We start from the raw sequence: 27146 nt of genomic DNA on the forward strand, positions 1-27146 counted from the left end.
GAACTAGGTTGCACTGGTCAATTAGGTGTGCTGTGGAATTCTGCCTAGTGATGGACAAAAAGCAACAACTAAATTTCTTTTGATTGATTTTCAAACCTTCACCAGCTAGCAGTCTCTACACATTTACTACTCTGTCCATTTAAAAAAAAAAAAATCTGTGAGTTCATTTCCAATCCATCTTTTGCTCACTTCTTAAATCTCCCAATTCTGGTAGATGAGAGTCCACAGATATCTACAACTATATACCAAAGGAAAAAATCTATAAAGGCAGCATTGCTGTTTCATTCAGAATACTTCCCACAATATTGTTGGCTCTTTTCAAACAGAATTAGAGAATTTCACTGCTGTGGGAACATGTTTAAAATAACCATCATGTGTCATAGTCATCTGTCTCTATTGTCTTGAGATATTAGATTTTTAAAGGCTCATACTTATTTCTCTTTCTCTCTCTCTCTTTCAAGTATATGGTTCAAATATGGTATCTCTATGATAGCATAATAGAGTTCATTTCTGGTTAGTTAGAAATCAGTGTGTTTTAGGAATGCTTTACTGGATTTCTATGTAATAAATGGCTGTTTCCCATGACCATTTCTTACCTGCTAAGTTTTGTGGAGGATATGAAGTCTTTTGTCAGTGATGGCAGCTCATCTGTCCGATCCCACTCATACAACGTGGCTGGGGATAGTTCTGCACAGCTCCAACAGTGCAACCCCTACCCAATGCCCTTTATCCCAGAGCACTTCCCAACCACACGGTCACAAAGGAATCCCTTTTCTTGAAATAAAATAAGACAAAGGTACTCTTTAATATCACAAAAAGACTAGGACCAACTACTGTGGAAAGCACTGACAAATCATATTATCAACTGAAGTTGTGGGAGACAAATTAGAGTGCTTTCCCCAGCCCCCAGCAATTGCTCCAATGGCCCTGACTGTGCTATTCCATTCACCCCGCTACTCCCATGGAGGGTCCAAATTGCCCTCTTGATCACAGCTATTGACCTAAGGGTAGATATCTGACACAAACCAGGCTAATCACTGCAGCTCAGGTATCCTTGGCCATAATGATTGGTCCAAGGGGCAGACATGTGATCTGAGCCAGACGAGTTAAGTCTTCTATGGAATTTTTCACACTCAAGTTTAGGAAAAATCCTTTTCTCTTGGATGATGACGTTGTTAGGATGTGAAGCTAGAGATGGAGTGGAAGAAGAGACAGGAGAAAAGGAGAGTCCTGAGTCCCTGGTTCTAGTCTCACCATTCCTCAAACTGCCCTGTGTCCAGCCTTCATGAACTTGATGGTCCAGCTCTTCCTTTCAATTAATCACCTTTCTGTTTAAATTAGTTCAAATGGGGTACCTGTCACTTGCACTTGAGAAAATCCTGAGTAGGACACATATCAAAAAGAGTACTTTATAATATCACTTTTCATGGTAGGGAAGGATTCCACCATCTGCATATATTCACAGATTTTTCAAATAATCCTCTATTATTGGACATTTAGATACTCAAAGTCTTCCTGCATCATAAATAATGCTGTGATAAACCTCCTTATTCCTGGGCGCCTGGGTGGCTCAGTCGTTAAGCATCTGCCTTCGGCTCAGGTCATGATCCCAGAGTCCTGGGATCAAGTCCCACATCGGGCTCCCTGCTCAGCGGGAAGCCTGCTTCTCCCTATCCCACTCCCCCTGCTTGTGTTCCTGCTCTCACTGTCTCTGTCAAATAAATAAATAAATAAAATCTTTAAAAAAACAAACAAACCTCCTTATTCATAAAATGTTGAACATATCTGTTTCATTAGGCTTGCTCCTAAAACTGGGTATAATTTGAAAGCTTTTGATATGTTGTCACCAGATCTTCCTAAAAGCTTTTTTTTTTTAAGTTCAAGTATAGTTAACATACAGGGTTATATTAGTTTCAGATGTACAATACAGTGATTCAACAATTCTATATATTACTCGGTGCTCATCACCGTAAAAGTACTCTTAATCCCCTTCAACTATCTCGCCCATCCCCCCCCAGCCACCTCCCCTCTGGCAACCATCAGTTTGTTCTCTATACATTTCTCTGGAAGCTTTTGATACATTAGCACCAGATTTCCCTGACAAACATTTGTATTTAATGTGCATTTCCAACAGCAGTCTATGCAAGTGTCTGTTTTTTTCACGCTGTCACCACCTTGGGATATGATCGTTCTGTTTCTTTAATATGTTTCTCAATTTTCTAAGCAAAAAGTGCTAACTCATTGTTTTTTCACTTTGCACTTCTTGGGAAAAGCAGGTCATTCTTATAAAGAAGCCCTGGGTTTCCACCACATTTTAGAGCATCATGCTGGTGGCGCTCTTATCACTGCACTGAGCCTCGGTTGCTGCCTGACTCACTCTATCAAAATGTTAACAGAGTTTCCTGCCATCGGAGGGTTTTGTCAAAATATCACGTTGCCTAATTTTGATCCAAAATACCAACAACCCTCTTCATGCTGAGAGGAGGAGAAGAGAAGTCATCAAGTAAACATCCTAAGAGATGATAGCAGGTGGCAGGAGCACTCTTGCTTTATTTTGTTGGGTTTTGTTCCATTTAGACTTAGTGATTGAGGGGGATGGGAAAGCCCTTTTACTGGCAGAGAAACTGACCCTAAGGAGGAGACTTTCTTTTGACTCATATTGCTCTCAATTTTTTTTTAGTGCGCTCACAATAGTTTGTTCTTTTGCTATGGAGCTGGAATGACCTTGGATTTCACAGAGGCACTTTTCAGAACTCTTCCACGTCATCCTTTTCCAAAGCATTTGCAGTGTTTGACCGCCCAGTGCTCTCACAACGGACTGAATGACACACTTTCTCTTTCCTTTGCAGTGATTCCAAATAGGGTGCATTTGCACTCCCTTCCATTAGCAGCAGGCTAAAACTAGCATTACATTGTCAGAAGTTGAACTTGGTGAACTCTGGGCTTCTCAAGAAGAGTCTCCAAGCGAAGACAGGGCATGTTTCACAATTAAAAACTTTGGGAAGCATCCTTTAGAGCACACACTGTTGACTTCTGTGCTGCTGTTGTCCAGGACCAAAAGCTCCTTTTGTGCATATGTGGCATGAGTGTGATGTGGCCAAAGAGTTAGCCAATGCTTGAGATTTTCACCACGTCTGTGCAGTATAAGAAAGAAAGGAGGGAGCTATTTTCATTTTATTTTTTGATTAAGTATGTGTTGACCTAGCTTTCAGTGGTTGGAAAATTATGTGAAAAACATTTTTAATATAGTTAGGTCTGTCCTAATATATCAAAAGATTTCATTAAGGCATATTGATTTACATTTTTAATTAGTCTATATTTTTGTATACATGAAAAAATATATGCATATATGTATATATTTTTATACATATCTATGAAAAGCACAGACTGATCTAAAAGTGAAAATCAATATGCCTTGATGCAATCTTATTTTAACCTATTACATCAATAATAATGATATTTAAATATCTATATGGTAGGTGTGCAGCCCCAACTCTATCCCTCCTAAGTTTTAAGGTTTTTTCTTTCCCTTGTTGCCCAGTGCTGTACCTTTTCCCTAAGCTCACATCAGCACCACCAACCCCCATGTACAGAAAAAGACTTTATTTATTTGAATAAGAAAATTTAGAGATTTCCAGAAGAAAGAAAAAAACCTGTATGGAGATAGAAACAGAATGGCTTATAGGCTATAGGTTTTTAAATTTAACCTTGGTAAAAGTCACAACTTCCCTGGATCTCAGTTTTCACATTTATAACAGGAAAGGGATCGACTATTCTCTACAGTGGTATTCAGTTTTACAATTAGAAGATATAACACAGGCAGACCTGTCTGGGGAGCCAGGTCCCAAGTTTCTCTTTTATAAAGCACTAGGAATTTCCCCTTCTCTTTCTGGATTTTAACCTGATTCCCCTCTAGCTCATCACCCTCTAATGGGACCAGATGGTAGTGTTAATAACTATCATTTCCTGATGCCTGTTTTGAGCCAGAATGCATCTGAGGTTCAGAAGGGTGGATTAAGTTGCTCTGTGAGCACATGGTCCAGGAATGGTAGAACCTGGACTTGAACCCACATTGTCAAGCTCCAAAGCCATGATCTTTACCACCATGCTGCATTGTCTCCCAGTAGGCTGGTGATTTTCAAGTGATAGCTTCCATAAAACCTCGAAAGTGGAGCTGCTCTGGGTTAAGTAGAGTGGGAATGTGGGTGTTGGCCTCTCTGCCTCATCTACAAGTGTAGGTTGGCCCCACTGTGCTTTCACAGAACTCTGAACTGCATGACATGGGAAAGAAACCATGACACTCCCATGACTACTCATGGCCATGATAGGGCAACACCCACCTTGACTCCTCTCCGGAGTTTCTGGGTGAAGATCAAGCAATCAGTGTCCACAGAGGCAGAGGCCCAAGAGCATGACTCACAGTGTAAGCAGCGATTCCAATAGCCAGAGAGCCAGCAGAGCAGCCCTATTTTAATATTTCCTTGGGGGGCCACAAAAACGTTGTCAGGAGACAAGCAGTTTCTGCACTGGAGTCAAGACACCATCACATTTTTAATAGACATGATAGTAGCGGGCGCCTGGGTGGCTCAGTTGGTTAAGCGACTGCCTTCGGCTCAGGTCATGATCCTGGAGTCCTGGGATCAAGTCCCGCATCGGGCTCCCTGCTCAGCAGGGAGTCTGCTTTGTCCTCTGACCCTCCCCCCTCTCGTGTGCTCTCTGTCTCTCTCATTCTCTCTGTCTCAAATAAATAAATTAATTAATTAAAAAAAATCTTAAAAAAAAATAGACATGATAGTAGGAACCTTCGGGCTCTCATTTTTGAGCACCGCTGTCATTAGCATTGCCATCATTTCCCTGAAGTTCAACATAATGGTCAAGTGTGAGGACTTTGCTATGAGCAGGACTGGGTTTCCATTCTGACCCCGCCAACTATTGAGTGGGTTTGGACTAGCTATTTAATTACGATTCCATTTTCTCGTCTAGAAAATGAGATAAAGTAAGCAAAACCTAGCACAATATCTATCATAATAAAGGTTAGCTATTAATACTGTAAGTTAATGAAACATATTCTTCTAGTTACAAAAAAACGAGAAGAATCAGTATTTCCAAAAACTTTATTAATATATATGGTAATCTGATTATTAAAAGATGGACTCCTCTCATTAAAAACCTTTTTTTTTAGGGGCTCCTGGGTGACTCAGTTGCTTAAGCATCTGACTCTTGGTTTTGGCTCAGGTCATGATCTAATGGGTCATGAGATGATGGAGCCCCGCGTGGGAGTCTGCTTGAAGATTCTCTCCCTCTGCCCCTCCCCTCCCTCAAATAAATAAATAAACCTTTAAAAACTTCTGGTTTTTGTTGTTTTTTTTTTCATTTTTGGTTTCGACACTCTCCTTCTGAATTGCATCTGAATTTTTTTGTTTTTATGATTGCCACAATAAGTGGCACATATGGTTATCATAAGCAATGGTTACAAATTTTTTGTCCTTGGGATGAGAACTTTTAAGATCTACTCTCTTAACCTGATGTAATGTGCAACACAGTGACTATAGTTAATAATAATACCATATTTATATTTAAAAGTTGTGGTTGAATTTTGTGTGAGGTTTCTTTCTCAAATATACATATATTATGCCACATGGGATGTGCTATTTCCATGTTCTTGGGAGTCAGATGTGCCATTACAAAAACATGCTGTAATGATCAGAGTTTAGGTGGATTTCATTGTCTATTGATAGCTAAATCCCAGGGTTGGGTTTGTTTTTTTTTTTTTTAAGATTTTATTTATTTGAGAGAGAGCAAGAGAGGGGTAGGGGCAGAGGGAGAAGCAGACTCTCTGTTTAGCAGAGAGCCTGATGCGGGGGCTCCATCCCAGGACCCTACGATCATGACCTAAGCCGAAGGCAGACACTTAACCAACTGAGCCACCCAGGTACCAATAAATCCCAGGGTTTTAAGAGAATTCGGAAACTCCTTTTCCCATTCCTCTCAGCCAAATGAAAACTGGAGTTATAGAAGTCAAACTTTTGTGTGGCAGGTTTGAGAATCATTAATGCATGCTTAATATGTAGCCATGTCTTCCAGTGGTAGCAAAATTTGCTTTTAGGTCTTTAGTGCTCCAGAAATAACTAATGCTTTAATAAAACCTGAAATGTCAGTACTCTAGTGAAGAATTTGCTTTCAATGCCACTTGCCTCCTGAAATACCTCAGTCTTTTTCCACTTGTGGACCGGTATATTTATAGTACCCACAATATGTCATTCCATTTCAATTGTTGAATTAGGGGCGCTTGAAGGGCATATGAGCACAGAACCAATGCTCCATCACTAATTGGCCCCAGCAGCAGAAAAATGGGAAGAGAAGGGGATTTATTTTGACTGCAGGGGTAAAAATAATAGCGCATAGCCAATCTGAGCAGATGAGAGTCAAGGGTGAATGTGCAGAAGAGACAGATGGTGGTGAGTAAAGAGAAGGAGGTTAGAAGTTTTACATAAGAAGTGACTTAATCAGAACACCAGTGACTTGAAGCAGATTTAAAAGGCACATTTGAAGGAAGTTTGACTTGGTCTCTATGGTGGCAATGGGATTGAGAAGACTTGGAGCAAATTCCTAGAACTTTTGGCTACAGTAGAGTATAAATTATTTAACATTCATTAAATATGTGTATTGACTTTTTTTAAAACTGAGCTCTTTTTTTTTTTAACATTTTTGAATAGTTAAACCTGATGTGAAAGTCAATCTTTGAAAATGGCCAATCAGTAAGCATCATTATAGGCACACGTGGGCACAGCATGCGTAGCCCAGAGTTCTTTCCTGGGCATTCATTCATTCAGTTACCAGTGTTCCAACCTCAGCACCCTCCCCTGAGCCCACCTACTTGGCACCTGTTGATGGACAGATGGGTAGTTTCCAGTTTGTGGCTATTACAGATACAGCTGCTATGAATATTTGTAATAGGTCTTTGTATGGACATAGGCTTTCTTTTCTCTTGGGTAAATAAATACCTAGTGGTGAATGGCTAGACTTTATAGTAGGCACATGTTTAATTTTCTTAAAAAACTACTCAACTGTTTTCCAAAGTGGCTGTACCATATTACATCTCCTCCAGGAAAGTAAGAGAGTTCCAGTTTCCCTACATCCTCACCAATACTTGGTATGGTTTTTAATTTTTGCCATTCAAAGGAATCAAGGTGTCTCATGGTGTTTTAATTTGTATTTCCTTAATGAATACTGATGCTATATGTTTCTCCATTTTTTTTTTTTTACTTTTAACCTATTTGTTTTTTAATATGCAGAGCTGGTGTCTTGAAGGCAGCATATAGCCAATGTGATCCTGTTTGCCTTTTACCTGTGATGTGGAGACCATATATATTCAATGTGATTATCAGTATGGTTCAATTCTGTCATCCTGTGATTTGTTTTCTATTTGTCCATGTGTTCTCTCCCATCATTTCCTATTTTCTGCATTCTTTTCAATTCATTATTTGTGTGTGTGTGATTCCAATATATCTCCTCTGTTATGTGCTATTTCCATGTTCCTGGGAGTCAGATGTGCCATTACAAAAACAGATGCTATAATGATCAGAGTTTAGGTGGATTTTATTATCTATTGATAGCTAAATCCCAGGGTTGTTTTTCTTTTTTTTTTAAGATTTTATTTATTTGAGAGAGAGCAAGAGAGGGGTAGGGACAGAGGGAGAAGCAGACTCTCTGCTTAGCAGAGAGCCCGATGCGGGGGCTCGATCCCAGGACTCTGGGATCATGACTTGATCCGAAGGCAGACGCTTAACCGACTGAGCCACCCGGTACCAAAACTAGCCAAAACTCTGGTTTGTTTGTTTTTTTTTTAATATAGTGGTTTTTCCAGCATTTATAGAAACATTTTTAACTTACCACAGTCTACCTTGATGTTGTAATATACCCTTTCACCTATAGTATAAGAACCTCATAATAGTACATTTCCATTTTTACCCTTCTGGACTTTATACTATTATTGTCATGCATTTTACTAATACATACGGTATAAATACCACAATATATTACTATTTTTTGTCATTTTTGTTTAAAGATAATTATCTTTTAAAGGGATGTAAATAATAAGAAACTAAGTCTCTATGTACACTCATGTAATTATAGTTACTTTTTCTGATGCAGTTCATTCCTATGCACGACCATATTTGAACAAATAAGATGGATTCCAAGGATTCTAAGTAATTTATGTATATGCTCCTTTCCCAAGGAGAAGGAGATTAATTCCCCATCCCTTGAGTGTAGGCTGGGCTTTGTGACTTAGCAGAATATGGAAAGCAGAGGAAAAATGAGTCACTGTACAGTGGAGAAACCTGGCAAACACTACCCTGACCAGGTGGTCAAGGTTAATATCATGAGTGCCAAGTCATGTTGATAGCATGTACCCTTGGTGTGATGTAATGAAAATGGCACTTCACCTCTGTGATCATCTTGTCAAGAACCCATAGCCCAGTCCAACTATGAGAAAAATATCACACAAACCTCATTTGGGGAACATTCTACAAAACACCTAACTGGCACTCCTCACAACTGTCAAGGTCATCAAGAAAGGAAAGTCTGAGAAATAGTTACAGACCAGAATAGGCTAGAGACATGATGACTATATATAATGTGGTATCCTGGATGGGATCCTGGGATAGATAAAGGACATAACTAATATCCAAATAAACTTCAGAGTTTAGTTAATGTAATGTAGTAATACTGGTTCCTTAGTTGTGACAGGTCGACCACTGCCATCAAATATGTTAACAATAGAAGAAACTCGGTAGAGGGTATGCGAGAAATCTTTCTACTAACTTTGCAACTTTTCTGTAAATCTGCAATTATTCCAAAATTGACACTTTACTTTTTAAAAAGCTTTCAGTACCAATATTTCAATTCCAAATGTAAAAAATCTTTTCTGTTTATTTATGTAGTTACAACATCTGGTCACATTCATTCCTTTGTCCAAATCCCTATTTCCTTTTCAGATCATCTTTCTCCTTCTTGCAGTTTTTCCTCTAACTTTTTCTGTAGTGTAGTTCTGCTGATGATGAATTATTTCAGCTTTTGTATGTCTGACACTGTCTTTATGTCACCCCCTTTTTTGGAGAAAGAGAGAGAGAACATATGGCAGGGAGGGGCAAAGGGAGAGGGAGAGAGAGAATCTTAAGCAGGCTCCATGCCCAGTGCAGAGCCCTTTGAGGGACTCAATCTCATGACCCTGAGGTCATGGCCTGAGCTGAAATCAAGAGTCAGACGCTTAACTGACTGAGCTACCCAGGTGCCCCTCATCCCTGGTTTTTGAATGATAATTTTGCTGGGTACAGAAGTTTAAGTTGGCAGTCCTTTTTCAGTACTTTAAATGTGTTGCACCATTATCTTCTCACTTGTTTCTAACCAGAGCTACATTGTTGTTATTATTTTCATACTTTGGTGTCATTTTCTTCATGTTACTTGTACTTGGCTTTCGTTAAGCTTCTTGGATCTGTGGATGTATACATTTCATTAAACCTGGAAATTTTCAGACATTATTTCTTCTAATAATTTTCTTCCCCACTCTCCATTTTCAGGAACTCTACCGACATGTCTGTTAGGCCATATTTTAAAGTTGCTCCACAGCTCACTGCTGATCTTTTTACTTAAAAATTGTCTTTTGCCTCTGTGTTCCATTTTAGGTACTCTCTATTGCTGTCATTGAGCTACTAATCATTTCTCCTGCAGTATCTCATCTGCCATTTTTCTTTGTCACTTGTATGACTTCTCTATTGCTTCATGACAAATCACCACAAATTTAGCAGACTAAAACAACATACATTTGTGATCTCACATTGTCATGGGTCAGGAGTCTGGTGCCAGGATGCTGGCTCCTCTGCTCAGGGTCTCCCAAGGTTGTCAACTGGATGCATCCTTATAAAGCCAGCTCAGGAAATATACCTTTGCAACCTCCTCCAGGTTGTTGGCAGAATTCATTTCCTCCAGGTTGTGGGCAGAGGTCCCCACTTTCTTTCTGGCTATCAGCTGAGGGCAGTTATTACCTCCTGGAGGCTGCCCCCCATTCCCTGCTACTTGGCTCTCTCCACAGCATAGCAGTTCACAATACGTGTGTCTGCTTCCCAAAGCCAGCAGGCTTCCTGTTCCTTTGATGGACTCCCCTGAGTTCTCAGGCCTACCTGGGTCATCTCCCTTTTGGTTGGCTAAAATTAACAGATTTGGGATTTTAATTACATCTGAAAAATTCCTTTTGCTATATACAGTAACCTAAGAGTGGGAGTGATATTCCATCATATTCACGGTCCCTTTCACACTTAAGGATGTGTATGCCAGAGGACAGGAGTCCTGGGACCATCTTAGAATTCTGCCCCCCACACCTGTGCATTTTTCATCTCAGACATTTTACTTTTCATCTTTAGAAGCTCCATTTGTGTATTTTAAAAATTTTATATCTTCCATGTCTCTACTTAACTATTGAGCATATAGAATACAACTCTAAGAACTGTTTTAATGTCCTTCTCTTCTAACATCTGTGTCAGTTCTTGATCAGTTTTGACTGATTCTTATTTTCTTCAATTTCCTGACTCTTTCTGTGCCTGAGAATCTTTAATTAGATGTCAAACATTGTGAATTGTACCTTACTGTGTGATGGATTTTTTAAATAAATAAAATAATATAAATAAATAAAAAACACATGAAACTTGCCATCTTAATCATTTTTAAGTGTACAGTTCAGGAGGGTTAAGTATTCCACATTGTTGTGCAAGAAACCTCTAGGACTTTTTATCCTGCAAAACTGAAACTCTATGAAACTGAACAACTCTCCTATTTCCCCCTCTCCCCAGTCCCTGGAAACTGCCATTCTACTTTCTGTTTCTATGACTGGAACTACTTTAGACACCTCAAATTAGTGGAAGCATACCAGTGTTTGTCTTTTTGTGACAACCGTATTTCACTTAGCATAATGTCCTCGAGGTTCATCCATGTTGTAGCATGTGACAAAGTTTCCTTCTTTTTAAGGCTGAATAATATTTCATTATATGCATGTACCACATTCTGTTTATCTATCCATCTGTCAAACATTTGGGTTATTTCTACCCCTTGGCTGTTGTGAATAATGCTGCATTGAACTTCAGTGTGCAAATATCTCTTCAACATTCTGCTTTCAGTTCCTTTGGATATATACCCAGAAGTAGAATTGCTGGATCACATCAGAATTGCGTGATTCTATTTTTAATTTTTTGAGGAACCACCACACTGTTTTCTAAGGAGGGTGCACCGTTTTACATTGTACGTGTACAAGGGTTCCTGTTTCTCTACATCCTCATCAACACTTGTTATTGTCTGGTTTTTTGATAGTAGGCATCCTAATGGGTGTGAGGTGATATCTCATTGTAGTTTTGATTTGCATTTCTCTTATGATTAGTGATGGTGAGCATCTTTTTGTTTGCTTGTGGATGGGTAATTTTTTTTATTCCCTTATATATTCTTGAGCCTTGTTTTGAGATGCAGTTGTTACTTGGAAGCAGTTGGATCATTTCAGATCTTGCTTTTTCGATTTGTTAGGTGGGTCCAGGGAAAACCTCACGCTAGGGCTGGTGATTCTTCACCACCGAGGCAAGACCCTCCAGAGTACCCTACCCAACTCCCCGTCGGTCGTGGGATTAACCCTTCTGCTGGGGCAGGCACTCTTCTTGGCTCTGCTTACGTTGGGCACTGTTCTCTCTAATCCGTTTAGATGGTTCTTTCCTTGGCACAGGCAGTTTCTTCAACTGCATCTGCAGATCTGCTGCATGCTCTGCTGGTTCTCCTTCTGCAGCCCTTCTCTCCAATATCCTATCCTGAGAACTAGCTGTCGGATTCTCCCAGGACACTCAGCTCCATCCCCTCCACTCCATCTCCCAGTCTCCACCAGGGTTCTCCTTCCCTATGCTGTGGCCTGAAAACTCTACCAAGACAGTTAGCCAGCCAGTCATAGGGCCAACTTTGTTTGTTCCTGTCTTAGGGATCGCTCTTCTTTGTTGCCTGACATCCAGTATCTTGACACTGTTGTTGCTTATGTTTTGCTTTTTTTAAAATCTGGTCTTTGTTATTCCATCTTGGCAAGAAGCAGAAGTCACGGGGACTTATCAAAATATAATGAAATTTTAAAACTACAACAACAAGAAAAATCATCCCCTTAAAATTTTTAAAGTAAAAACCGAGGTACCATAATAGGAAATAGTCTCATGAACTCCATGATGTTAAGGACATCGTGAACTTTACAGCAAATGAATTTGATGTGATCAGGGGAAGATTATATAAACGCCTAATAAATATTTGAAGTCTCTGAAACGCCAATGTCATTTTCTATGCAGCTTTCACCTTTGGCATTACCCGTCGGTAACTACAAAAGTAGATCCAGGTATGGGTATGCCAAAGTATGCTGAATTGGGGTTACACTTTTCCCACCTGCCCGATCGAGAATTTACTCTTCAGTTATTTCTGAGAGTTCCCAAGAGGGTCCTCACGTGTGTGTTTAAGTCAGTCCATCAGCTGGCGTTACTCCAGGGCATCTGACACCTCCTCCGCCAGCCCCCGCTGCAGGTCCTGCTTTTCATGTTTCTGCCTGAGAAGCGCCTTCTGAGGTCATTAGCGAGGCCATTGCTAACAGTGCCTATCGTGAGTGCCGTGTCCATGCCGGGGGAGCTCCGGAAACTGCCAGTGCTGCAGGTACCGGGGGGCAGGGCCAGGTTGCCCACAGAGGCAGGCACCCCAAACAGTTGTGAATGAGCCCAGCTGCAGATCTTTGACCCCTCCCAGAATCTTAGTCTCTAATGGAAGCAGTTCAGTCCTCCAACATCAGGGCTCAAATGCGGTTAAAGGAACCAGGCGGAGAACAGTGGTCGTATTAGCTTCCAGCCTCCTCTTCTCTCTTCCCTGCCACCTCTGACTCAAACAACTTCTCCTGCTGCCCCTACAAAGCAAAGGCCCTCGTGTCATCAACCAGTGACAACAGATACTTGATGGGGGTAAAGAGAGAAGAGTAGGTATTTATGCATGAGCAATCAGATGGCCCAAGTGCCCTGTTCCTTAGCTGCTGGCCCTGTTAGGTCGCCTCATGTAGACATTCTGATTTTGGGGGCACTGAGCTTGTCAGGTCTACACCCTTAGTTGGATGCGTCATTAAGAAGTTATTCTTTGATCATCTGGCAGGAACTGAGAGCAAAGCCACCTTCCCTGGGTGATCTGGCATTGCTCATTGGCAAGTACAGAATAAGGTGCTCTCCCGTACCTTCGTCTGTATGGAACCCCACCTTTCCCATGTTAAAGAAGGTATGCCCGCTCTAAGTCAGACACAGCTGTGGTCCACTTCCTTCTCCCACTCCCCTGCCAGGCTTCCGCCAACAAATTGGTATGGCAGAGTCTCATTTCCTTTGCTGTCCTGGACCTTCCTTTCCACTGTGATTATAAAAACATTTATTAGAGAATAATTTATTCCTCAGGCACATTAATGGAGTCCAGATTCTGTTTGTATAATATGGACAGACAGATGTGCAGTGTATTGTGCTACTTTTAGATGAGCAACGCTGTTTACACAGAATTTTCCCGAGACCACCCAGCTCAGTTCACATGTAGTCTCCAGCTACTTCCAAGCCCTGGCCTCCAGAGGCAAAGAAAAAATTTAATAACTCAGCGCCCCACCCAGTTTTGAAGACATGACTTAATACTGAAGGAATTTGCAAGCCTGCACTGCCAATCAACATGCCTACATCACATAAACCATCTTTTCTTATTCTGAAAAATAAAAGGTGGCTCTAGAAGCATTCTGCTCTCGGACTTTCTCACGTGTTACTCGTGTCTCATCAAATACCTGGAGAAGTTGGAGCAAAACCGTAAACCTAAAATATAGTAATAGTAGGTGAAATGCTTGACATTTGGTATTCTACTTTCTTTGTAGTCCGTATAAATTGCCTTTTCCCTCCAGCTTTGTCTTAGGCCGAGGATATTGTTAATGCAATTTTGCACATAAAACGTTTGTTCCATTTTTTTCGTAGCGTTTGCATGCATCGGCAATCTGCTTGCTCTTGACATGAGTTCTGAGAAGCAAGTAAGGCAGGCAGTATTATCCCCATTTTTCAGATGAGGTAAATGAGAAATTGAGTGAGTTTGCCAAGGTGTCCTGGTGAATAATGGGTTAAGGCAATCATTGTGTGGTCATAATCATTTCTTCTTGTACAATCCTGTTACGTGGAAACCATTACCTAATTTTAAATTTGGTTGTTTGAATAGTGGTATGTCTATGTAACTCAGTTACATATGTACATTGCATGTACATTAAATGTATTATGTACATTACCTTATACTCTACCACGATTTAAGGACACATTTATTCCTTTTATCTGTAAGCCCTAATTGAACTTGAGTCAGTGGTTTGCATAGAAAATGTGAACCAGGAAATAATACTCCAGGTTTCTTCTGTAAATACTGATAAATTTTAGTTACATGTAGAGCTTGATAGAGTGGAAAAATCACACGAATAAAAGTTACTTTGGGGTAGGCCTGGCTTTGTCATTAATTCACTCCCACACCCTCCCCTTTCCCTTTTATGGATAACAGAAAAGGAAAATTCAATTCATTAAATAAGTATTTGCCTACTGTGGGCAAAGCACTCTACATATGACATTTAACTTAAATCTCACATCAATCCAAACAAGTAGGTGTTATTGTCCCCACCTTACAGAAAAGGGGAACACATCATGTTCCTTTCTGCATGCAAGGCACCTGCTCAGTGCTAAAGAACATACAAAATGGAAGATCTAAAGTCTCTATCCTCAAGTTGCTTTTAGAATAGCAGAAGTGAACAGATGCATAGACAATGAGCAAGAAGGAGGAGTATAACAAGGGCGGTAGGAATCAGTGCTTAATGCGAAGGAAGCATCTTGGCAGGAGAAATCAATTCTGGCTGATGGTGGTGGTGGGATGAGGATCAGGTGATGGCTTATAATGAGAGTAGATTTTTAATTTGTATGTCTAGGGAAGTTATGATTTTGACAAGCAGAGACATGGCAGAAAGACATTCTGGATGGAGGGCGCATCCACAAGACACACGATGATAAAATGCAAGGTGTGTGCTGGACTTGGCCAGCAGGTGGAACATAGACCCCGAGGACTCAGAGTGTGGCCTGTGGACTTGCCCCCTCCCTGTCACCTGGGAGCTCGCTAGAAATGCCAACTCTCAGGTCCCACTCCAGGCGGGATCATGGTCTGCGCGGGGGATTCATGTGCGCATTACAAGCACCTCTGGGGGAGAGGAAGTCTAGTGCGGAGTCACATGAAAAGGTAGATTCTAATCAGACCCGAGAGAAAAGCTGTAGAATGTATTGGTTAAGTGGAGGTTTTGGAGCAAGACAGAGGGTTATCCTGTGTTCAGCTCCATCACTTTCCAGCTGTGCAACCTTGGGCAGTGTTACTTAGCATTACTTGAATTGGGGTGATAACAGTGTCTGTTACCCCATAGGATTTTTTTAAAATGGACTTTTAGAGCAGTTTTAGGTTCACATCAAAATTGAGGGGAAAGTACAGAGAGTTCTCATGTACCCCCTGACCCCACACAACCACAGCCTCCCCCGCTATCAACATCCTACACCAGAGAGTTACAACTGATGAGCCTACATTGACACCCATATGTGTTTGGACAAACGTGTAATGACATGTATCTATCATTATGGTATCCTAGAGTATTTATACTACCCTCAAAATCACCTGTGGTCCACCTATTCATTCCCCCCCCCCCCCCTCACCAACCTCTGGTAACCACTGATCTTTTACTATCTCCATAGTTTTTTCCCAGAATGTCTTAGTGTTGGAATCATAGAGTATATACCCTCATCAGATTGGCATCTTCACTTAGTAATATGCATTTAACCATCTTCCATGTCTTTTCATGGCTTGATAGCTCATTTCTTTTTAGCACCAAGTGATATTTCATTGTCTGAATGTACGACAGTTTATTTATCCTCTCACATACTGAAGGACATCTCCGTTGCTTCCAAATCTTGGTAATTATGAATACAACTACTAGAAACATTCAAGTGCAAGTTTTTGTGTGGACATAAATGTTCAACTCCTTGGGTAAATACCAAGGAGTATGGCTGCTGGATGGTACCTCGTGGGATTTTGCTAGGATTCATGTACATGATGTGTTTCGAGTAGTGCCTGGCACTTAGTAAATGTTCAGTAAATGGTTCTCAAAGTCAGCCTTGCCTCTAATATTTACAGGGCCCCAGGCAAAATTATAAATGTAGTCACATACCGTATTTCTAAATATTTAAGGTTTTGAAGCTTTATAGCTTTGTCCATGGCCAGGCTCATGTGTCTACCCAGATCACCTGAGCTGGAGGCTAAAGGAGCTGTACTCATCCCTTCAGCCTGCAAGCCTGAGCAGAGCTGTGTGTCTGCTGGGCAGGGCAGGGCAGAAGCTGGGCTCAGGACCAGCTCCTGGGTGGTGACTGAGCCTGCCTAAAACCTGCATGAGACTGACCCACTTAAGCTCTTCAGGGACTTGGGGGAGGCTAGGCTCTTCTCCCTTGTGCCTCTTTCTCCTGATTCAGGTGCCTCCAAGATGATACCTTCTGAGCAGAGAGGTAGGAGGGAACACAGTTATTTGGGGAGTTTGGCCTCTGAGACACCTGCTTTGGGTGATTTAGGATGGCCAACTTGAAAAAATATCAGCCCCTCTTTTTCTGGTTTCCCAAGATAAGGCTGTGCTTTTCTCCACCACCATCCTCTCTGAACCCCCCCACAAACTTGACCCTATAAGGGGGTAGAGGGCAAAGCCCAGTTCAGCACACATGTCCCTGTTGCATAATTCTCATTAGCTCAAATGGTTACAGAATTTTCCAGAAATTTCCTTACAAGACCAAAAAGAAAAAAGCAAATGTCTTTGTGTTTTGATGTTTGTGATATGCAGGGGCCTCTTGCCTGGCTCTGAGGGTGGCAAAAAAAAAAATCAGACACCATTTTGCAGGCATGGCATCTTCAGAAATGTTTTGAGCTGAGAAGTGACACGAGATCGCAGAACTTTTTGGACCCAGAGTACAATTGGGTGGGAAAGAAGATAGATCCAAGTTTAATGCCAAAATCGGTGTGGGTTCTAGAGGTTTCTCTGGCATGCTATCTGCTATCTGTTCTCTCCCTTGGTCCTTCCTGTTCACCATTCCTTCCCCTGGCAATCTAAAACTAGTTCATGAAAGCTGGTTTAAGATTTCATTACTGTTGACCAACTATTTTCAATTGGTTTTTTAAATAATATATTATTTTATTATAATATATTTTATAATATATTATTTTATTATATTTTATAATATATTATTTTATTATAATATATTTTATAATATAATTATAAGTCTTCCCTGGGTTATTTAGGAGGAAAAAAATTGTATGGAGAAAATGGTCTTCCAAGGAAGAGTCAACCACTGGGATATGGCCATCCACATTTTAAAGCACAGATTTTACTGAAGTCTTTTGGGGTCACTCAGATGTTTCAAGAGGCTCCACTTGTTTGTCTTTCTGATCCATAATTTAAAAACATAAACCAAAACAACAGTCCATACCAAGATTCAAAACAGAAGGATATCCTGCTTCAAGGTTTCAGAGTTCATGTAAAGCGAAGTCACTGGATCTGTTTGCAAACTGTGTTTCCTCCTTCCTGGGGTCCTTTATAACTAAATTAAAATAAATGTCCACTTTCTTCTCCCTGGTCTCTTTTTCTGTTCTTTCTTTTCTTTTCTCTCTTTTCCTTTCTTTTTTTTCTTTTCTTTCTTTCTTTCTCTCTCTCTTTTTTGTTTTTTTGGTGATCCTTCATTATTCCTCCCAGCCTATAGATTCTTCACATCATTGTGGCCCCTTCTTCCAACCCAGCTCCCCTTTATTTCTCATAAAGAAAAGAGCCTTTCTCTGTTGGGTGGAGAGTACGCTTACCTAACCAGTACCCCTCTTGGAGACTGGGTGGAGTAGAATACCAATCACAATGGAGTAATAAATCATTGTCATTAAGCAGAAAGCCATTTTGTCTTCAAATAAAGTCACATCATGTTTGCAAAGTTAGACACACCAAATTCAGGAAATGCAAAATACATGTGTACTTTCAAATGAGTGAAATTGTACATGCTAACCTATATGGTTTTTTTCCTGGTTAAAACACTAGTTTGGCTTTAAAAATGTATCTTTTACTAATCATGAAATGAATTCCTGTTATTAAGATATCTTAATAAATCATATTTTCATATTTCTAGTGTTCAGAACTCACACAGATATGGGCATTTAGTTTTTTAAAAATATTGAGGAGACTGGGAACTGAGATAGTAAGAGTATGAGAATAAAGAAATATCATTTGGATGTGAATCAGACATAACAGAGGAAGGTCTACATTTTTCCAGTCATCCCATCTTTCAAGTTACTCAAATCAGCTTTATTTAAGTCCTTCTCAGTTGAGCTTTACAGATATTTTCTCATGTGTTTGTTTATAGTTTTCATTTTTCTCTGACTCCCATTGAATAATAAGGTCCTTCAGGCTTCTGGACAGCTGGAGAAAGAACCTAAAGGAATAGAAACCAAGTGCTGCCCGAGAACACTTGCTGTCTAAGTGAGTAGGAGAAGAAGTATTAAAAATATAGCTAACACATGTACTCAGATACTTTAGTATGGCTCCATAAACACCGGATGCCCACGATGTGCCAGCAACAGAGGGTACAGTTAGGATGACAGTAAGGCTGTTATGCTGAAGGAATTTCCATTCTCTTGGCGATTGCTACATTCACAAAAAAACTCCGGCTGGATATGGTCTATTGACATGCAGATCTGTATAGAATGTTATTGGGACACATATAAAGTCCCCGGGACTCTAGGAAAGCTTCCTAGAAGAGATGATGCCTGAACTGAGTCTTGATCAAAGAGTACAAATTACCCATGTGAAGAAAGATGGAGAAATGTGGTGTGAACAGCCATGAGCTAAGACATGGAGGATAATGCAGTAGATTCTGTGCCGGGAACTCTTGGAGTCTCAGTGCAGAGCAGTGGTGTTCATCAACAGTGATGAGATGTGTCACAAGTAATTTGTCACTAGTACTATTTATCAAAATTTGCAAATACTGATTTGTCCTGTAAATTAGTATGGTATCTTAGTTGAGGTTCTTTTGTTTACAAGTAGTACAAAAATCAATTTTAGATTACTTTAAGCTAAAATGGTGGATTCATAGAAAGGAATTAGGGTAGCCCATGATCCCCAAGGTAAAAATGCTGCTGGGCCTGGAAAGAGATCAGAAACCCAGCCTTCCATTCTCATGTTCTACCACAGACCTTCTGCCACCATCTTGTAAGGGAGTTTCAAGGTTAACTCCTTGCTCTACTGACTGTAAATGTCTCCCACAAGGATCTAATGAGAGCTAAGTACAAAAGTGGGTCAGAGCACCATCTCCCAAGTGGCTTCTGCCTATTGAGGAAAAGGATGAAAACAGCAAAGTGGAATGACAGAATCTATGCTCACCAAATGATCCACTGGAAAGCGTCAGACACCACAGCATGGGAACTGGGAGGTCATTGAGAAACCCCAAAAGAAAACACATATGAGGTCGTTACAAAGCTCCAGCCAGGATACAAAGTGGCAGTGCAAGGACATGAGTTCTCCTTACCCACATGCCTCATGGGTAGCAGTTAGCCTCGGGAAACCCTAACCATGGAGCGCATGGCAGCGGCGGAGCAGTAATACGCTGAGTGAGCTGAACAAAGAATACATCACAAAGTCAAATGCTAGGACACCAGGAAGATTTGCAAGTTTCTTAGGAGAATATAGGGCCTACTTTACATACTGCTAATTTTTACATGCCAGGCACTTTCTAAGTGCTGAATGCACATGAATTCCTTTAGTCCTCCAATAATCTTAAGGGGTAGGAATGATTAATATACCCTTTTTATAAATAGGGAAACTGAGGCACTGAGATGTTAAGTAACTTCCTCAAGGTCATATAACTCATAGAAGGTGGGGCTGTGAGTGGAACCCAGGCAGTCTGGGCCTTGAGGGGACCTGGAGAGCCCAGCCACCTGGTCGCTTAATCTCCACATTCTTCTTTCCACAGCATACCCTTCGTCCCCCCCACCGCCCCATAGGTTGTAAGAATGAGTTCCTAAACAAACGATCTCAGAAGCAGATGGGTATTTAAATGAACAGGAAACCAAAAAGTCAGTCAATTTCAAAGGAGAAAACACTAACACGATGGTTTTCAAACTTTTTTTTGCTTGCACCATCTCACTTTGAATCCAATTGATGTAAGAGAGACAAGTGGAATTGTTCTGCTTGAAGCAAGGGGCCCAGAAGCCACGCAGGCTCTGACCGCACCGTGCCCTCCTCTCTGACCTCAGGCAGCTTAAAGGACTAAGGGATCCAATTAAGAGTCCTGTCTTACATCAACCACTGGTTGAAAAGAAAACCAGGGATACTGGAACCCATTCACCTGTCCTTGTTCTCTGACTTGGCATCAGATTATTAGAGTTAAAAAAAATAATAGTAATTAGTGGTTTGCACCATTTTAATCAGAAACTCTCCAGTTTGGTCATTAAACCTCCTTATAATGAAGTATTTCTGGTTTTTGTTTTGCATCTCCATTTAATATAGGATCAATGACCTTACTAAGCACAGAATAGCTGAGAGGAAAGATAAGACGAATAGGGAGGAAAAGCAAAGTTAAGGGATCTGTGGTGGCTGAGAATACTGAGAAAGCTTTTGTGTGTACAGATTTTGAAGCAACTGTCTGACTTTGAAAACGAATGGCTTAGAGAGTGGTTCTTCTGTTTATTTATTTTCCTTACTTTTCCCCTTCCTGTTCCTCAAAAGGACAGGAGCTCAGGATATTTATTCTTGCTCAGTACTGGTTTTTTCTAAACATTATCTAAGCAGTCCAAAGTCTCCATAGGAGGAATTGTCACACCTGTGGGGCTGCTTGGGCATGCCCCTTGGTACCTGGAGATCAGGTCACCTAAACTAGTAAATTTCCAAAATATTTCTTCCAAGGAAGCCTGGACTAAATACCAGAGATTTCCTTGGCTCTTTAAGTCTACATAACTGCTGCCAGCATTTCTACCAAGTTGTCGACTTCTCTTGGCCATTTGAGCTTATGTATTTCACTTCATTAGTATAAGCAGGACCCACTCCTTCTCTAGATTCCTCTCCAAGACGTATTATGTGCTTCTCTCTTGTAGGAATACTGGGCATAAAGGGCAATGGTAGGTTACACCAGAATAACATGGAGCCAGCAATTCTAGGATTGAACTAGAACCCTTCACTTATTAGCAACTCCTCTTTGGGCAAGTTATGTAAATGCTCATTGCTCAGGTTCCTGGTTTGTAAGTTGGGAGTTAAATAATACCTATACTGATCTCTACTGAACCTTAGCAAAACCCATCAATCCATTCCTACACAAACTCTTCTAGAGCATAGAAAAAAATGTGGTAACCACTTGATGCATTGTATAGGATAATATAACTTTGCTTTAAAACTATAAACCCATCTGACTTATGAAGAAGATGAATAATCCCAAATAAAATATTATCAAAGAAAAACCAATGATGTTTTAAAAAATACATCAATCCTAGGAATATAAGGATGCTTTTGAACCATTAGAAAAATATCATGGTTAAACACAGTGGATTGAATGCATACAATTAGCTCTATTCCCTCCTGAAACCCCACCAAAATGCCAGGAAAGAAAGAAACGGAAGTATATATGTGCAAGGACAAAGAGATGGGGAGAAAACCTCAGTGGGCAAGAGATGTCAGTGGTTTTTGGGAGGCAAAACTGTTTAAGGAAGGGCACTGACTCAGCAGAATAGAGAAAGTGAAATTCTAAATGCCTATGGAGGGAACTGTTGATGAGAAGTACAGGATTTGTGCCACAGAACTCCTGAAAGGCTCACAAGTTAGTCACTAGGTTCTTAGAAGATGGAGTGATGGAGGAATGTGCTAAAAGCAGCAAGGGGATGGGGAGGGTATGAATGAAGAAGATGATCCTATAAGTTCCCTTCTCCGACCCAGCAAGACATGAAAGTCTTCTTTTCTGGAGTCATTAAACCAGGGGAGCTCCAGACTCCAGTGTACCAAAGAGGTCTGAGGAGTGACCATTTCCTAGGAAGGAAGGAAGGAAGGAAGGAAGGAAAGAAGGAAGGAAGGAAGGAAGGAAGGAAGGAAGGAAGGAAGGAAGGAAGGAAGGAAGAAGGAAGGAAGGAAGGAAGGAGGGAAGGGAGAGAGGGAGGAAGAGGGGGAGGGAGGGAAATGAATCATATCCAGCATTTACTGAGTACTTACCATGTGCCAGGCTCTGTTTTAAATGATCAGTATATATTAATTCATTTGATCTTCGTAACAGCCCAGCAAATAGGCAAATAAATGTACCAAAATAGCCGAGACAATTTTTAAAAAAGAACACAAAAATGGGACTTACACTACCAGATACTAAAACACACTAGAAAGCTATAATAATTTAACAGTATGGTTTGGATGCTAAAATGGACATTTAGGCTAATGAAACAGAAGAGTATAGAAACTGACCCTCACATACGAGAATGAAAGATATGATAAAAATGACATTTCCAGCCAGTAGGGCAAGAAACCCAAACAATTCAGTAAGTGATATTGGGACAATTGACTATAACAGACACTTGGAAGATATAAGTTCTAGATGAGTTAACGACAAATCTAATAATAAAAACATGTTATAAACTTGGACTCTTAAGTAAGGTCTTCTGAACTAAGACTTGCTTGGCAACACGCTGAAGGTGAAACTTACAGCACATTATTTAGCCTTCTGATATATTGTATTTTTTGTTTTTAATCAATGGAATGAAGATGACAATAGAATTATTATGAAGTTCACTCTGATTGGCAGTGGGTAAATCTCGTTTGTTATGTTAAACTTTGTGGTTTAGTAGTTGCATCCAATTCTGCATACCTCCGTCCTCTGGAGGTATTGAAATTTTATTTTTCTGCTGCTATTAACAACACATTTGAGTCTAATATGCAGACAGGGCCCCTGTGTTAACTCCTATATCTCAGCACCTCTACAAGTGATAAGAAAATCTTCCTCTTTGACATTTTTGACAAGTTCCTAACCTACTGCAGGACTGCTTGTGAATGTATGGTTATAAATGCCCGTTCAAAAACAGCAAGAGATCTGTGAATTCTGGATGTTCTTTGACTTTCTCCTTTTGAGATCAGTTCCCACAAGAAGAAAATTATTGGACTTATCTACTTAGTGGGCATCCTCTCTACTCCGTTGCTGTAAAGAGTGAATGCTTTACCAAGTGGAAGTGAAAACATTTTAAGGTCATTATTTTCCCCCTCTCGAGCAGTAAGGTAAAAAGACAAAAGCTGCTTCCGTGGTTAAACTGTTATATTGGTTATTTAGCTGCTTTTTACCTTCCTAGATAACCAGTTCTATGACAAAGTAGCTCCATGCCGAGATAGAGACTTCAGTTTCAAGTGACAGAATCCTCATTCAAACCAACCCAAGAACATTCGTAAGGGAACAAATTGGCTTCAGTAGCTGGAAAGTCAGAGGCCGAATGTAGCTTCAGGCATAGCTGGTTTATCTAGGTAAGGCCTGGCCCCACCTGGCCCTTAGGGAATGAACCACACTCACTCCGCCCCATGCCCGAGGAAAGAGGAGGAGGCTTTTTGCCAGAATAAGAGAGGAAAGCCCTGAGCTAAAAAAAGCCACAGTGGTGACCTAAGATGTTTCCTGGTTCAGCACATCCTGCACGAAATCCTGCACCATCACCTTCTCCCTCAGGTTATTGCTGGAAAGGTCTGGCTTGGTCATGAAGCCACACTCTGTAGGGTATCTGCATCAGTCCCTTTGCTGTGTCTCCCCAGTGAGGCCAGAAAACAAGTTGCCTGCCCCCTGTTTCCTGTTCTGCCTCCATGTTACCTTGTTGCAATAGGCACTATGTAACAATCCATATTTGGTTTAGTGTGTGTGTGGGGGGGGGGGGGGTTAATTAGGACAGGATGATGTATGATATATAACATCATGGAAGTGAATACTCATGACTTCTAGTAGAATTGGTGTGAGAAGTCTCTTAAACATATTCCTGGGCCTGGAGAAATTTCCTGAGGCTTCTTCATTCACCCCTGAAGGTCTAAGTGCAATAGTTCTTGATCTGTGTGAACTGTTAGAATTGCCCTCAACATCAGATGAGGGGCTGGACCTGTGTTGGTAGGAATAGAGGAGGCGCCTAATTTCTTTGGGAACCACCATCTGATTGCTCCCCACTGGGGCAGAGGACTGGGGCTTGGTGGCCTAGCAGACAAATGTGTGGCCCTCTTCTGGGGGCCCCTCCCGTAACCCCATCCACCCAGGGAGGTCCGGGAGTATGACTGCCTTCCCCAATTCCATCTGCCTCAGGATAGGCTCAGGCACCTCCCATCATTTCTGTGTTCCAAAATTAGGTCTGTTGGTTCTCTCTCCACTCCTTTTATCATCCCCTCTCCGCAGAGTCTCTCCCCTCCTGGAGCCGTCAGAATGCTTTGTCTCCAGCACAGTAGCGGGCCAGTGGCTCCCGGTAACCAGGGGCAACCAGGAATCTGTACCAGCTATTTGTGCTGCGTTTGTCAGGCGCAATCTAGCCGCGAGCTGGGTAGACGGGGAAAATGTGCTGCAAAGGTTTTCTTGTACAGTGAAATATTATCTTCGCTTTTTTTAGAACGACCAGTCCATGGGCGAGATGCAGATAATCGGAGGCGATGATCTTTCAACACTGGCTGGAAAGGTTTGTTAATGTAACTCCGCTCGGGCTGCGCTGATGTCATGGGGAAATCAGTGACCTTCAGTTCAGGTCAGCTCTCGAAATGCATTTCAGACACTCTCCCGGGCTGGCTAATTCATGCAAATGGATGTGTGAATCCTTTTAATGATTTCTTCCCTATAAAACACTCCTTTCATAAAGCTTCCAGGACCTGAGGCCGACCAGATCTTTCGTCTCCAACCTTCCTTCCAATCTCTCTCCTTTCAGACAACCCCGTATTTCAAAATCTCTTGGCACTCTTGCTTTCTTCCTTTTCTCCTCTTGCACTTCCTCCAGAAAAGGAAGCTTTTTTCCTTTATTTGTCTCTTTTTTATCTCTCATCTATGCCTCAGCACCTAGGCATTGCAGTAAGACATTTAAACAGATTTGTTGAAATATCTAAAATTTAAGGAAGGGATTAAAATCTCGAGAGCACTTTTTTCAGCCTTATGCCTTTTTCACTCCCATGCAAAAGAATGTAATCCATTAGATCATGGGGCGAACACCTCCACTTTCAACTTGGCGTTCCAAACCTGCCAATGCTCAATAATTAAGTGAAAATTTGTTTGGATTCTGACATAAATACATCCATTGGAATGAAGAGTTTTGCCTAATGCACCTGACCTTTGTGGAAATGGGGCCTGAGATTCAAGTTTTGCTGTGAATACAAGCAACAGCCCAGGTCCTCTTGGACTCATTATCCTTGAACAACTTCAGCCTTCTGAGTCAAATGGATCAGCCTCCTCCACAAGTTTAATCTCTCATATTTGTGGTTGTTATTGTTATGCAATGTCCGGATGGGGAAAAGGAATAGCAGGCACATTTAACAGAAATACGTATAATAACATTAGGAACACGACAGAGCCACACGGGCTCTAACTAGACAAACCAGCTTCCTTCCCTCTACTCTTTAGAAAGCCTGGTAACCATCTACATGTGACATTGTGATCTAGATGTCAATTATGTTCCACAGAAATTGGAATTAACTGGCTGATGTTAATGCATCATTAGGCCACCATTTGATGTTACTACGTCAGTGCGTGAAATAACATCTTTGGGGTGCCTGGGGGGCTTAGTCCATTGAGCGTCAGACTTTTGATCTCTGCTCAGGTCTTAATCTCGAGGTTGTGAGTTCGAGCCCCGCGTTGGGCGCCACACTGGGTGCCACACTGGGCGTGGAGCCTACTTTAAAAAATAAAAGTAACATCCTAGAAATCTAAAATACTCAAAGCCATTTCCAGAAACTCACAACCTTTAACAACCCTGGAATGGCCTTTAAACAACAAGTCATTTGGGGACTTTGTTGGAGGACATTGCCTTAGAGGTGTGTGACACAAGAGAAATACCATACCTTGTGTGGTATTACACAAGCCTCTTGCCATGGGCTATTGGGGGGGGGGGTCTGTCAGAGTGGGAATTCTAAGAATTCTAAATGAATGCCAAAAAAAAGTTGCACATAAAATTGGTCTTTCTCTTCTGCTTTCTAAAATCATCTTCTATTTCATTTTAAAGTGATCTCCCTCTTACGTGAGCATAGGATATTCCCTTCCCTTAAGAGATAGAGAGGAGGGTGGGGAAAGGCTAGTTTTGTACTAAGGGATGGAGTGATAGGAGGGGTGATAATACTCTGCCTCAGTATCCCCTCCCAGAATTACTACAAAGACACCCTCCCGCCACGAGAAAATAGAGATCGTGGAAGTTCAGGTGGGAGAGGTAGAAAATCAGCCGGCAGTAAGTACAAGCAGGAGTCAGCTTCAACTTTTTGCTTACATGACAAATGATTCTTCCAGGTGCTATTCCATAGTATCTTTACACTAACATTTATGTGTGTGCTTCGATGGATTTCTATATATGCTTAAATGTGTGCTGAGTAGAACCCCTTGAGCTTAGAATGCAGGGGGTAAATATTTCTAAGATGAATCAATATTGATTAGCCAGGTTCTCAACTGTCACAACAGCTTAGGTTTAGAGATTATGCATCTTTATGCAGTTCAGGGTACCTGGGCTCCCATCAGAGAGGAGTGCTTAATGAACCAGGGTAGACCACACTCAGTGCTCTCAAATGTGTCTTAAATCTGCCCACTGCTCTCCATCTTCATGGTAATCACCTGAATCTAGACTTTTACAGTAGCAAAATGTGGTCTATGGCAGGGGTTAGTGAACTTTTTAGGGAAGGGCTGGGCAGTAAATATCTTTAGATTTTGAGGGCTATACAGTCTCTGTTGCAACTACTTAATTCTGCTATCATAGCATGAAACCAGCAAACAGCCAAAGATAAAAGGGAAACAAATGGACATGGCTGTGTTTCAATAAAACTTTATTTATAAAAA

General features: G+C 41.1%; 1 protein-coding gene and 1 long non-coding RNA gene across 4 annotated transcripts in view; one reads left to right on the forward strand and one right to left on the reverse strand.

Annotated features, from left to right (window-relative positions):
- The window catches only part of LOC123844163 (uncharacterized), an 87992-nt gene extending 87301 nt beyond the window's left edge, over positions 1-691 (reverse strand). For both annotated transcript variants that reach the window (XR_008506040.2, XR_006790714.3), the window contains exon 1: positions 597-691. This is a non-coding gene — a long non-coding RNA (uncharacterized LOC123844163). The remainder of the gene's footprint in view (positions 1-596) is intronic.
- PRTFDC1 (phosphoribosyl transferase domain containing 1) overlaps positions 1-27146 on the forward strand; it is a 92784-nt gene that overhangs the window by 49920 nt on the left and 15718 nt on the right. For both annotated transcript variants that reach the window (XR_006790713.3, XM_045874277.3), the window contains exon 4: positions 24736-24801. Coding sequence is in view for 1 of the 2 variants with exons in the window: in XM_045874277.3 (XP_045730233.1) it covers positions 24736-24801 (66 nt within the window). In the remaining variant the exon portion in view is untranslated. The remainder of the gene's footprint in view (positions 1-24735; positions 24802-27146) is intronic.

Source organism: Mirounga angustirostris, unplaced genomic scaffold (genome assembly GCF_029215605.1).
Source record: "Mirounga angustirostris isolate CCGP_5_RB_7025 unplaced genomic scaffold, mMirAng1.0.hap1 SCAF_5, whole genome shotgun sequence".
Classification (NCBI taxonomy): Eukaryota; Metazoa; Chordata; class Mammalia; order Carnivora; family Phocidae; genus Mirounga; species Mirounga angustirostris.